The following is a 14,318-nucleotide window of genomic DNA, read 5'->3' as shown; positions in this document are numbered from 1 at the left end:
TATGGTTTAGTGTCTTGCCCATGGACACTTCGACATGCGGACAGTCATAACCAGGATTCAAATCAGTTACCCTTCGGTCACTGGATGACCTGCTTTTCTACTGACCCAAAGCCGCCCAAAGGCTTACCTCATAGAGGCCAAGTGCCGCATCGCCACGTCCAGAGCTTGCACCGAGTCGAGGGGCACCTGCAGCCGCCCACTGACCAGTGTCTCCTGCAGCAGGCGCCACGAGACCTTGGCCAGCCAACGGATGGACACTTTGAAGATTCGGTCCTTGCCTTCGCCTGGAATGGTGACCTCGAAATCCACCTGGATTGACAACAGAGAGGTGTCCAAAATGTCAAAATATATTAGGTATAAGGATGTATTGCCCTTTTTAAGGATTAGTGGAAGTCTTACTCAATAACATTGAAAAGCGACCCTTTCCTCGTATAAACATTAGAAAGTTTTTCATGTTTGTTCACAGAGTTCAACCGACCGCTGCACATCTGCCCACGCACTGCAATGGAAAAACTTCGGCCCTGGGTGTTTTTCTTGGGAAAAAGTTTTGAGGCTCTGAATATGCTGTACTTCTTTTATTATTGAACCACAAAAACATAGTGCAATTGTCAAGAAACAGATTGCCCTAGTCTCTGTGGTTATATTTTACACAAAGAGAGAGAACGGCAGAGAATAAAGAGGAGAACGTGTGTATATTTGAGAGGCCAATAAGAGGAAAGCGTGGTGTGTATATTTCAAAAGCTATCAGCTCCATTTATTGAATGTACTCATGCATATTGATGACAAGAGACTCACCATACTTGGCTTTTTAGCCATAAGTACATTTTTAAATTATAATCATAGTTAAATACTTCTGTAAAACAAAATACACGGTATAGAACTTGAGAAACACTTTGCATTGTGGGTCATGGAAGACATCTTGGCGTCTGAGAATGTCAATCTGGGTTTGATGTCGCTTTTTCATCTTTGCATCATGAAAGATGTTTAAATTGCGGGAAAGAGTAAGGAATTTAAAGAGGAAAAAACAGATCACAAACAGACTGCATCGGGAAAACATACACATAGATGGTTTGGATCCGTATTAAATCCCTAAATCTGAGTGCAGCAGCCATGATCATGTGAACTGAATTTTCACCAAGTTTGTTGAAATGAAAAAGGAATAGCAGACTTCCTGTGTATACTACGCTGATGAGCATGACCACATTGAGTACATGATTCTTCGACACCGACCTTGCTTTAAAAAAAAAAAAAGGATTTATGGCTGGTGTCGTCGGACAAAAGTTAACTACATGTATATTATTTATCTTTAAACATGTCATATCTGTAAACAAAAACCAAGCCTAAATATCAAATATTTTCATTTTTGGTGGCTCTTAAGTGACTCGTGTTAAAAAGACATTGTAGACATTTAAAGGTGCTACGGCTGCTTTATGAAGGCCCCTTCACCATTCACCCGAACAGGGAGAAACCGCTAAGACGCTTTTTGCCGAATATGGAAATGGGTGGGACTTAAAACGGATTATTCGGAGACTATTGTTTGCTCGTTGCAGCAGTGCTTGGACCCTATCCTCCAGTCCTTTGTGTTCCCATTTCAAATACTGTACACTTAAGTACTCATTTCGGTGTTGTACCTACAGTATATGTTATGGCAACCTTTCATACCTTCTCACTACCAATGGGCAATGCCAGCACCGTGTAGATGTTCTTCTTGCCGTCGTACACGGGCTTGCGATCACCGAAGAGCTGTGGCTTGAAGTGCTGCACCATGTACTCCACCACCTCTCTGCGGAGAGGTCACAAAACAAAAAACATTCAACAAATTCACACGCGCCACCCATGACGCTCCATCAGATAAAGCCAACCCCTTGATCGCAGTGCTCTATTGTGACCAGAGATGGCAGAATTATCGATTGTGTACGACGCAGCTGCCATGGTCATGGGAGGAGGTGGGGGGTTAGACAAGGACAAAAATAAGGAATGAGGGTAAAGCAGGGAGGAGGGCACGAGGCCACTTCTCAATACAAGAAAAGGGGGAAGGGTGGAGGTCAAAGGACATGATCTTTGGATACCTTCTGGGTAACCTTTGTCTCAAAATCCTCAAGTCAAGAAGGAGTGAAGCTCAAAGCCTCACCCTGGACTTCAGTGGATCAACACAGTTTTGGGGGTGGAGGTTCCATTTTTTCGCAAATTCAGTCTTCCAGATTGCTTAATTTATGTTAAAATAAAAATACAACTCTCTGCGGGGCGTGGAGAAGTACCCCTGACAATTTCTTATTTTTTCGTCACATTTTGTCACATTTTTCATGCATTTGATGTTTGCATATCTGTACATACGCTTTTCAAGTTTGATGTGTGTAACTTCCATGTTGGGATTTCTCTCCCTGCAATGGACGTGAAAGAGAGCCACTGCCTAATCTTTGTTTTCTACTCAAAAGCAGTGCTTATATCTCATCCATAGTCAAGCAACTCTCCCATATACAGGGATCTGTGATTGTAGTGTTTTCAGCACCCGCTGGAAAAAATTGTTCTTGACTTATATACAGTATACAGTAGCGTAAAGTATTGCCCCCATTCACAAATTATTATTTAGTGTAGTTTCCTCACTTTAATGCTTCCTATAAACACCCCATGATGTTTATACTTGGATATACCCATTTGTTTGTTTGATTAAGAGTACCAGCAAGGCAAAATAATTGGATTTTCTTCACACGGAAAAAAAAATACTAACACAGATCAGGTAGATCTGGATGTACAATTTTTAGATTAAAATATAATTTGCCTCATTTGTCTGCACCTGATGCCTGCTTCACCCTGTGTCACATGAATAGCATTGTCCTCTTTAGCAACTCTCATTCTGGTAAAGAATTGACTTTCACTTCATTTTTCATTATTACCATCTTCAAAGGCTAATCCCAAATGCATCTTCTAGGAAAATATTAAGTACAATATTTTTTCTGTTTTTATTGCCAATTTCTGAATTTGAAGTTAGTTCATTTTGTGTTGTGGCAGAATCCCTTACATTGGCCAGTCGCTCATACTTTAAAATTATCATCTGTAAACTAATTAAATAATTTTAGGCGTGTTTCCCATACAAAATGTACAAGTGGATCAACTGTTGTCGCTGATGTTCCATGTGATTCGGGGTTTTGCTGGAACCAAAACCAGGGACACGACCCAAAGCAGCTTAACACAAAAATACAAAGACAAATGGAACAAATAGGACACTAGCTGATTTGATATGCAAAAATGTCTATTAAACATAAGAGTAGCAATAGAAGATGTCCACTAGAGGTGGGTAGAGCCAAAAACTGTACTCAAGTAAGTCCACTGTTACTTGACAATAATGTGACTCAAAAAAAAACTAACAAGTGGTCCTCCAAAAAAAAAAAAAAAAAACTTGAACAAAACTAAAAAGTACAGTGAATTACAATAATAAATAAGTACTGAGTAAATGGTAACTTCTGATTTTTTTTAACAATAGCATTAATGTCAGTTAAAAATATACATATAAAAAACTAAAAGTGAATGTGCAAATTCTGATATTTACACTTTTTTTTTTTCTTAAAGAAACCATAAGCCTGAGGAAGAACAACCAGAGACAAAAAGCATGAGTCGAGACAGCATTCATTTGCCAATCTCAGACACTCTTGTTGTCACAGGCATATTTCCACAGCCTTGCTCTGACATGGTAGTTTGGGCTTCAGTAGCTTTGCTGACTATTTTGGAATATCCACCTCTGGATAAATATTCATCCCTTGTTTGCAATTTCATTAGCTTCAGAAGGAAAAACTACATTACATCCACACAAATTAGCACGTTCAGTAAGAGCGGTCTATCACTCTAATCTCATGAAGGCAAAAAACGCATCCTATCCACTTTAACTACCTTGTTAAACAGTCACATCTAGTCCACGTTAATTTGTCAGATTAAAAACGGGTCCATGCGATCAGGATGGGCTCACAAGTACACCAGTCCTGGTTTGAAACCCTCAATCAGCATGATTTAGTGCCGTGGGAAAATGTTGTCATTGTCGTGGCCCCGACAGGAAGGGAATGTGTCGGGTCCACACGTTTTTTTCCCCCTCAAGAGCAGACAAATAAGATGGTTAAAAAGGAAAACAACTGTCAGGAGACGTAATGACAGACTAAGCAGATGATTCCCTTTTTAGCTTTCATGTTTGTTTTCCTCCATTTGAGTCAGATGTGACAAATTGCAAATGAGACAGTTCCCTTGCTTCAAAAATTGGCAAGCATTTTGTTTCAAGAAAAAAAAATACAAGACTGGTGTCATCTGTGTTTATTTCATTTGTCATCAGCTTTAGTCCTGAAAAAGAAAACAAATCACTAACAAACATCATGAATAAATCTGCAATGTAAGTAAATTTACTATTTATAACTCCAAACCCACTCTTGAAATCGTAACCTTCTCTTCAAATCTTCTAATCTTGTTTTAAAACATTTACCGTAACTTTAAAGTCTCATTTGAAACTCTCAGTGGCTTGAAACCCGAATTTGCTACCCCAACCATGGCTGCTAGGTCCTTGTACTTTGCAAACATTTGTTTTATCTTACGATCGGTCCATTTGTTCTAGCAGATACCATTCCACCATCGCCATTGTTGTTGCTTTGTTCCTTGTTACGAAAAGTAAAAAAAAAAAACAGCTACCGGAAATTACTTCAAATGCAGAGGAAACTCCACCCTGTGGTGTCTGTGACAATAGCAGCTGTAGCGACACCCCCAACTTGGAGGAGAACTACAGTATATTTTCAAAACTGCGCTTGTGGGTTGTGCTCGAGTAACAAGACAAACTGTGTGCGGGATAGCTGCAGCAATGTCGGCATGGTTACCACCTGCGCGAGTAGAAAGAAGCCATAACCCAGCAATCACAAGTAACAAAAAATGGCCGGAAAGTACAAGGACCATGCTATCCCTAACTCGAGACAGTAACACTGACTTGAAACCCGGATATGAAACATTAACCCTTGCTTGAAACCCTAATTTGGACTTGAAATCAAATTTTAAAGCTGAGCATTAAGCACTAATTTATAACCTTATCATCGACTTGAAATCCTAGCACTGACTTGAAACGCCGACACTAGCCTGAAGCCATGAATTTGAATTCTTAACCCTGACATAAAACCATACTATGAAACCATAACCAGGCTTCAAACTGTTACTTGAAACCCCAAACCAGACATAAAAGCCTAAAGATGTCTTAAAACCATCATTTGAAATTGTAATTCTGGCTTATAAACCTTAATTTGAAACACCAACCTAGACTTGAAACCCTAAACTGAAGCTGTAACCCATGTTTGAAGACCTAATTCTAAACCCTTACCCATAGCTCAGTGATTAGAGCATTGGTTTGGTAAACCAGGTGTCGTAAGTTCGTATCTCACTGGGGCCTCTACTCCCCAAAACTGCCAAACAAATTTGAGCATTCATCTGAGATGTTACACTGTGGCGACCCCTAACGGGACAAGCCGAAAGAAACTTACCTTACCATGGTTTGAAAACAACTTCAAACTGTAGTAACCCTGGCTTGCAGCCTTTACGTCAAACTTGTCTTAAAACTACTGAAAAAAAATAAAATACTTGAAACACTAACCCAACACTTTAATGTCTATGTGTGAACATAAGCATCTTTATCTTCGGGTCATGATTGGACATTTTCGACGTGTCACGGATGCCACATGTGCTTTGCTGTCATAGTGGTGACATCTACTTTAATACATATGGGAAGGGGTCCTATCAGACGTCATAGCACAGGTAACCAATGTCACTTTCCGCCTTTCCGCCTACCTGTTGACTCGCCGCGGGCACTTGTCTGGCTTGATGTCCACCTCGTAATGATAGACATCCATCTTGGGGATCTCCACCTCGAAGTAGTTGGCCAGCAGCTTGATGGGCTTGCCCACTGTGCCCATTCCTGGCCGACGCGGGGCGTGGAACACCTGCTGCAGGGGTGGGGGGAACACCCCCATGGGCACTGAAGACCAACAGGTGGGAGAATATAGATGTAAGATTTTGCCAGAATGAAAAATTTCATTGCAAACTGATGGCTTTGATGCTGTAAAACCCCAAACTCTAAAACCATCACTGCAAAACTCACCCCAGGAATTCAGTTGCATTTAAGTAGGCATGTTATTTGTGAGTAGATTTGCAGAAAAACATCTAAATGAGCTTTGCCTGAAAAGACAACGAAAGTCTGGCATTTTGGTTTGAAGCCAGCAAAGTAGGGCCAATTTGATTGTTTCCAGGGATCGAGGAGTAATTAGAAATGGTGGTATCGTATAATTTTTGCCGGCAAGCCTGCTGTACTTTTTGGGTTACAGGCACACAAGTGGCAAACTGAAATTTGTTAGGCATGCCTACAATGACTCACAAAAAAAAAAAAAAGTCTCAAAAAAGCCATTCTTAAAAACACAGAGAAGTGTGACATTTTGGTTGTAAGGTGGAAATAATTTTATCATTTCAAAGAAAAACATCCTTCTTTGTCTTTGGTTGGTTGCTACCAAATTTGAACGTATAAAGTAATAGGTGATTGTAAATTTGTGTGTACAAAACATGGTAGCGAAGGAAAATGGCTACGTAACATAAAACTTCACATTGTAACATCTCCATTCTGAAATTTTTACCACAAAGTCAGTTTCACATAGCAGCAAGAAGTTTAGAAGACATTTTAATCATGAGATGCCCCAAATACAAACCAGACGTTTGCCATTTCAGTCTTAATAGACATTTTAGTGTCATTCTTGTCATTTCCATTGGGTATTGAATACAAATTTTCCTCTGAGTTATTCCACTTGCTACCAAATTTGAATGTATTATTCTTTACTATACAGGTGGGTGTGGCTGAACTGCAAAAAAAATGGTTTTAATCATTGCCTGTGGGTGGAGCATGGCAGCCAAACTTGATGACTCACCAAAAAACACCAAACTTGAAGAGAGAAAACCAGTGTCACGGTCAATACATCTGGGATGCAAGGTTTAGCAGTGACTCCTGGTTCTGAGCCCCCCCCCCATGCCCTAACCCTTACGATCTCCAGAGAACTGACGCCTCTATCCCTTCCCCCCACGACCAACAAAGACCCCAGCTGCCCCGTTCCTCCATCTGAGCCACACATACACAAGACCAGGCGGCTTGAAGGAGGCAAGTGCCCTCGCAAATACAGGAGAGCCCCCCCACCTCTGCATTCCCAGCCTCACCATGGAGACGCCACAGCAACACGGCATTGTCATGGATATCAGGAGACCTGTGTGCGTGTGTGTGTACGTGATGGGCAGTTGGGGGCGCTTGTTGGATGGGAGGAGGAGCCAGGACCCTGGCCTCTGGGGTCTTATGGGGAACATGTTCCCACATCAGGCCAACCTGGAAAAGCCCTTCTTTAAATAGCTACAAGGGATTTCCTCAAAGTAAAACCGGACCACTCACTTGACACATCTGGATGTGCGTGCGTACTGAACCTAGCTAATCTAAATGATATTTTTAAAAGACGAACATCTAATATCTTTGTCTTTTAAAAAAAATTTAAATCTATATATACACTGTATATCTATATACACAAATAAAATAAAAAAGTAATAATAAATATATAATAAAATGTGAATATTTTATGCAAATTACAAAATATAAGACAAAAAAAACTAATTAGGTGGGCAACAAATGTTAGATGTCCAAAATTTGAATGCATCAGGCAAAAAGAATTAAATATTACGTATAAATATAAAATGAGGAAAAAAAATACAAGAACAGCAATTTAAAAGCATTAAAATACAAATACTCATTAAAAAAATATTTGAAAAAAGAAAATTGTGAAGAAATGAAAACAATTGAAAAAAGATTTAGGAAAAAGTACAGAATAATATCAGAAACAAAAATATAAATAGTTGTAAAAATAAAAAAAAATTAAAAATCGACTGGGGAACAAATGGAAAATGCACAAAAATTGTGTGAAAAAGACAAGATTGAAATACAAGAAAATATATGCTGTATTGTACACATGCTGCATATCCATCCATCCATTTTCTGAGCTGCTTATCCTCACAAGGGGCGAGTGCTGGAGCCAATACCAATTGTCATCGTGCAGGAGGTGGGCTACACCCTGAACTGGTTGCCAGCCAATCACAGGAATTCTGAACATTTGTCTCATTTTCATCTTTGGATGTGAAACCCAGATGTCTTCAGAATACAACAAAAAAAAAGGAATTGGCCTTGTCGTTCCAATACTTTTGGAGGGCATCTATGTACAGATGCTTTAACCATGTCCAATACATCACTAGTACACATAGGATAGGTAGAACAAAGGCAGAAAATTCATGATGGCCACACACGAAAACTCATAGACGCTGGTGCCAGGGAAGGCAGATGGTGTGAATCCAATCCAAGCCGTATCTCCCCAGCGTCCCGAGACAATAGTTCCAAAGCAATGAGACGACAACAGTGCGGCGTCACAGCATGACCATACTCAGTATGTTGTCAGCAACTTTCCATAAGAATTACGCGAATTAACTGGAAATTGAGAGGTCATTTAATGGAAATACTGTATATCATTCTAATATTAAAAAGTGTTTTGTCTGAAGCAGACACCATTGCAAATACAGTACGTACAGTAGCTCTCCTTGCCTACATGAAAGAGCATTATACTTCACTCCATTTTAATAAACTTCAATTGAGTGGCAGTGTATTTGAAGCTTGCTGGTGCCTCAATTTTTTGGCTTACAACATAAACCACCCCAAAATTTGGCCAAGCAATGGCTTGATATGGAAAACTCGGAAATTACAGAAGTTGTAAAGTTTTTTTCTGAGATATGAGCTGTCACTTAGCCATTTATTTTATTTTTTTTATTGACTGGTAAAATCTTGGCGGAACGGTAGCGCAGCAGGAAAGCGTTGGCCTTGCAGTTCTGAGGACCCGGGTGCGATCCCGGCCCCACCTGTGTGGAGTTTGCATGTTCTTACCGGGCCTGCGTGGGTTTTCACCAGGGCACTCTGGTTTTCTCCCACATCCCCAAAACAATGCAACATTAATTTGATGCTCTAAATTGCCCCTAGGTGTGATTGTGAGTGCGGCTGTTTATCTCCATGTGCCCTGCGATTGGCTGGAAACCAGTTCAGGGTGTACCCTGCTTCCTGCTGGTTGACAGCTGGGATAGGCTCCAACACTCCTGCGATCCTCACAAGGATAAGCGGCTAAGAAAATGGATGGATGGATGGTAAAATCTTGTGCTACAAAGGCTGTATGGTGGCAGTGATTTCAACTCCATTTCATAAGAGCAGACCGGTAGATAGTGAACAAGCGGTTTCATCCCATTTCCAGTTAAAGGGACATTTTGCACTTTCGAAAAAAAAAATTGTCATCCAGGTTAAAGCTGTCTATAAAATAACAGCAGAATATTCAAATATTTTTTTGCTTAATAAAAACTGACCCCATCTAATGCCCTTTATTTTCATCCATTGTCAGTCCATCCATCCATGGTCCAGTTCCACAGCCAGAACAAAAACCAGACTGCTTCTCCTGAATCTGAGATTCATTCATGTTTGGCAATACGCTCGGCATGCTGTCCATCATAACGGTGCACGCTAGCAGACGACAGAGGTGCATTCTAAGGCAGCCAGACAAGCGCGACGAACTGATCCCTTCATGGACCTTTTTATTTCTAAGTTTAACGAGCTGGGGTAATTTCTTTGGGCAGAGATGTGATGGGGGAGAGGGAGTTAGCAGTCTGAAAACTGCAAACTCTCACTTTAAGTTAATGGTCAAAACAAATAAAACCAATAGAATTAAATGTGTTTTAAACAAACATATCTTTGCCATAAAGTCTGCTCACTTCATGCCAACAGGTTTTAGGAAATGTCATAGCATAGTGTCAGTGTTGTGATGACACTATTATTTTTAGAAAGTACAATATTATCGAGTGCTACTTTTGTAAAAAAAAAAAAAAAAAAGTGAATAAATAAAAATTGTTTCAAACTTTTTTTTATTTGACTGGAAAACAATTGCCTTTACCTTCTTTTCAATTGAGAAATATGACTTCAAATGAGTGTTTTCAGTAATGAGCATGGTCACGGAACAAATTAAACTCATATCTTTACGCACCAGTGTATGTTACCTGATGACTGTATTTGTATGAAATCTTTAGAGAGAATTACGCAAAAATATTTTCAACGATATTTTAGATCCAGCTTATAAAACAACAGTTCTCACTTCAAATTTACAGATTTGTGTAGTGCCATCACAAGACAATATCTTTGAATATCACGCAAGACTTTAGCATACCTCATGAGAGCTTAGTTCAGTTCACTATTTTGCTTTTTGTTTGGCTTTCTGGACAACATCAAAAAAAAGATGGAGTACATTGCACAAGGCATTAGATTATTATGCAGTACCTCATTTTACCATAAAAGTGCTATTGCTTGAGCGCTTGCGTTCAATATATGACATTGTGGTAGAACAACATCAGTCGCCACATTGTAGAATACCCTTAAAACAATACAGTGGATATAAAAAGTTTACATATCACTCTTCAAATACCACGTTTTTGTTATTTTTTAAAAATTGCTCAAGGAAAACCATTGCAAATGCTTTCCCACCATAAATGTGACTTTTTAACAGGTACTACACGTTTTATCTTTTTGAGAAGCCCAGTACAAATAAACTACTGAGATAGTGGCCGTATAAGTGTGCACACCCGCATAACTGGGGATGTGGCTGTGCACAAAATTAATGACATTCAACTCATGTTCAATGGGAGTCAGCACACACATCTGCCACCATTCAAAGTGCTTTGGATTGACTACAATAACCGTTCAGCTCTTCTTGTAGACTTTTCAGAAATCTTTGTAATCACATTTTGTAGCAAAAACTTTGGTGTGCTTGCTATTACAAGCTACCATCAATGAAAGAATACAATGATTTGCAAATGATGTTCAACCTTTATGTGGTCGTCTCATTGGACTTACAGCCGCATGTCTTGGACACATTCAGGTGAAGAGAGGGGCGGAACTGTCAACTGATCGCCACCTGATAGTGAGTTGGCTCCAACAGTGGAAGAAGATGCCAGTCCGAACTGGCAGACTCAAACATATTGTGAGGGTCTGCTGGGAACGCCTGACAGAATCGCCTGTAAGAAGGACTTTTCATTCTGACCTCCGGCAGAACTTCACCCACGTCTCAGGGGACAGTGAGTCCGAATGCACCATGTTCCGCACCTCCATTCCTGAGGCAGCCGACCGGAGCTGTGACCATAAAGTGGTCGGTGCCTGTGGCAACCCCTGGACCTGTTTGGTGGACACCAGTGGTGAGGGATGCCGTCAACTGAAGGAGATGTCCAAAAGCGCATTTTTGTCCGATGGGACTACTGAGGCAGCTGATGGGTACCAGATGGCCAAGCGGAATACGGCTTTGGTGGTCACTGAGGCAAAATATCAAGCGTGGGAGGAGTTTGGTATGGCCATTTAGAATGACTTCCGGTCAATCATCTAGCGTTTTAGGAGAGGGACGCGATGCACAATCAACATTGTGTATAGGGGGGATGAGGAACTGCTGACCTCGGCTCGGGATATTGTACGTCGAAGGGGAGAATAGTTCGTTGACCTCTACAATTCTATCAACATGCCTTGTCATGAGGAAGCACAGTCTGGGAGTGCTCAGGCGAGCTTTCCTACCTCTGGGGTTGGGGTCATCGAGGTAGACCAAAAGTGCCAAGTCTTTAACCAACCTAGCTGACAAGTTGTGGGTGGAGAAATTCACGTGGGGGTAGTATAATATAAATTAGCCTGTTCCAATCATTCTGGAAAAAAAAAAAAAAAAAAAATCAGAACAGCAGAAAACATTGTTAGAGCTAAGGCTCCTGGACACCTCACTGGTGAGGTGTTCTGGGCATGTCCCACCAGGAAGTGACCCCACAGACTACCCGGGACACCCTGGAGAAACTAGGTCTCTCAATTTGCCCAGGAACGCCTTGACATTCCCTCGGAAGAGCTGGAGGAAGTTGCTGCACCATTTGTTTTCCTATATCCATTACTTAAAGGAGTTATGACGATCAGTGCTAGTTTCATTACCTCACCTAGTAGGTTATTCACAGTGGGTTACAAATATGCTAGTATAATTTTTGTCAACCAATTATCTAGTTTGTTTAGTGTTTGTTTGTTTTAGACTTACACTTCAAATACTAGATGAAATAAATCACAAGCATGTGTCCTCTTTTTTGAAGAATTCTATCTACCAAATTGCTGCTGACGACCTGTATCTCTAAAAAGTATTTCATCCAGTCACCCGGAAGTCGAGGTACAACTGTAGTTCTATTTCCATTGCTATATACAACATAAATGTTCTCTCTTTTGCCACACTTAATTAAAAAGGGCCGCGGTTGACTGTGCTGTGATTCCTATTAAGTAATCAATCAAATCAGCAGCCAAATGTGCTCCAGTTGTTCTTTTTTTTATCCCAAACTCTCAAAGTAAGCATAAAACATTATTATTAACAGATCTTTTGAATCATCACACTTCACACGCACATACACACGCACACACACACAACTTCTCAGATACTGACGCCCGCCCCCATCTATAAATCCAAAATCAGGATAAAAACAAGCCATGTTAATACACGAAATTCACATGAATATCTGGACCTCTTAATTGTTATTACAGTACATACTTTTAGAAACAGAAAACTGTCCGTGATCGGAGAGGAGGGCAACCCATGGCATAGCCCAACCAGATGCTGTAGGAGGAAGGCGGGTTTCATTCCCACGACCTCCGTGGCCACCCCCCGCCCCAACAGATAGTAAACCTCTTAGAAGGACTCGTCGTGGGATATAAATCGGGATAAAATCGGTAGACACCCCTTAGTCTGGGTGTCCCTCTAAGCGGTTGTCACGCAGCCTCTAGCCGAGGCCAGCCGACTATAGCTCGGCTATTTCTTCCCCAAATATGGCCCTAATCGAATTTGTTTTTAAAGAATAAAAATGACAAATAAAGATGTACAAACCAGCGCCAGTCGGTCCCGGCTCCATCCCATTCACTTAGCCGCGCGGGTACAAGCTAGCTAATCCAGGGTCCTGTGGCCGAACCGCCGGCCCCTTCAGGCTGGAAGGCAGACTTCCAGTCCCCTCCTCTCGGCGTGTTGTCTTCGTCCCTCCTCGGTGTGTTGCTCCCCCCCACCCGTCCCTCCAAAAAAAAAAAAAGACCCACAAGAGGAGTTACAAGGCGAAAAAAAATGAGGCGATAGCTGGGCGCCGGTCTGCCGCTCGTCTACCAGGTGACCCTCTCTTGTCTCCGGCTGCCGTGTCGGTCCTGGTGTCCTCCACGCCAGCCCACCCCGGGATTGAGGAGACGGTCCGCTGTGACGGGGTGTCTAGAGCCGTGCGTTGTGGCTGTCTTCCCCGCGGAACAAAAAAAAAAAAAAAGGCCAACCGCCCCCCTCAAGTCCCCCCCACCACCCCAAATAAAATGGGGGAAAAAAAAAATCTTAAACTTCTTCTCTCCCATCAAAACTGCAAGAGAATTGTTGAAGAACTTACTGACATACCCTACTGGTAGAAATGAGAATTACACTGCAGGCCATTACCCGACGTAACCCTGATTTAAATTGTATTTACATGACGCCCGCAAAAATTATCTAAATCAGAACACCACAAAATCAGAAACATTCTCAAACGCAAACCAACGCTCTGTTAAATCGTGAAGTTTGGTCTTATTAAAACAACCAAGTGAATAAATGATTATGATTAATTTCACTAATTAGCATTTTGTTGCCAGTATTTTAGCAAAGACAGTAAAATAAACGATCCGGGCCCCACACCCTTAAAAAAAAATGTCAACAGCATTTCAACGGCCTTAACACGAAGGTATTTATTGAAGAAATTAAAGCATTTATGATGTTACATACATTATTTTGTAAAATGCATTGTAGGGCGGCACGGTGAACGATTGGTTAGACTGTAACCTTCTGGGGATAAACGGTTTAGGTGATGGTGGAAGTTAATGTAGTGATTTAGATCAATATATTGGTCGAAAAAAATACGTATAAGGAAAACGTACCACCAGTGACAATTTTCAAACGTATTCGACTTAAGAAATCCAGAAAATTATCAGTATTTATTTTCTACCTAATCAATCGACAGGTTTCCAAATACGTCACCACCACAGCCCTTAAACGAATAGGATAAATTAACGATGGAAAAAAACTTCTCGTTTCATCTATCACCTGTGTTCTCTGACCTCTATGACACACAAAATAGCGTAATTTGAAACCTGTTCAATGGATTACAACAAATCATAACAATATTTATAACAGTCTTCTGTACACGTG

General features: G+C 40.9%; 1 protein-coding gene across 2 annotated transcripts in view; it reads right to left on the bottom strand.

The window, feature by feature from the left end:
• The window catches only part of ago1 (argonaute RISC component 1), a 33,353-nt gene extending 19,919 nt beyond the window's left edge, over nucleotides 1–13,434 (bottom strand). The window contains exons 1-5 of one of the 2 annotated variants that reach the window (XM_061821345.1): nucleotides 13,263–13,434; nucleotides 12,996–13,174; nucleotides 5,803–5,989; nucleotides 1,663–1,783; nucleotides 128–309 (exon numbers count right to left, since the gene is read on the bottom strand). In XM_061821345.1, coding sequence (XP_061677329.1) covers nucleotides 128–309; nucleotides 1,663–1,783; nucleotides 5,803–5,989; nucleotides 12,996–13,020 — 515 coding nt within the window. In that variant the 5' untranslated portion in view covers nucleotides 13,021–13,174; nucleotides 13,263–13,434. Of the gene's footprint in view, nucleotides 1–127; nucleotides 310–1,662; nucleotides 1,784–5,802; nucleotides 5,990–12,995 lie in introns of both variants that reach the window. The other variant, XM_061821344.1, reaches the window with a different exon arrangement.
• Nucleotides 13,435–14,318: the final 884 nt, after the last annotated feature.

Source organism: Syngnathoides biaculeatus, chromosome 5, assembly GCF_019802595.1.
Source record: "Syngnathoides biaculeatus isolate LvHL_M chromosome 5, ASM1980259v1, whole genome shotgun sequence".
NCBI lineage: Eukaryota > Metazoa > Chordata > Actinopteri > Syngnathiformes > Syngnathidae > Syngnathoides > Syngnathoides biaculeatus.
Note: the sequence above shows the minus strand (reverse complement) of the source record. Positions and strands in the feature narration are given on the sequence as shown.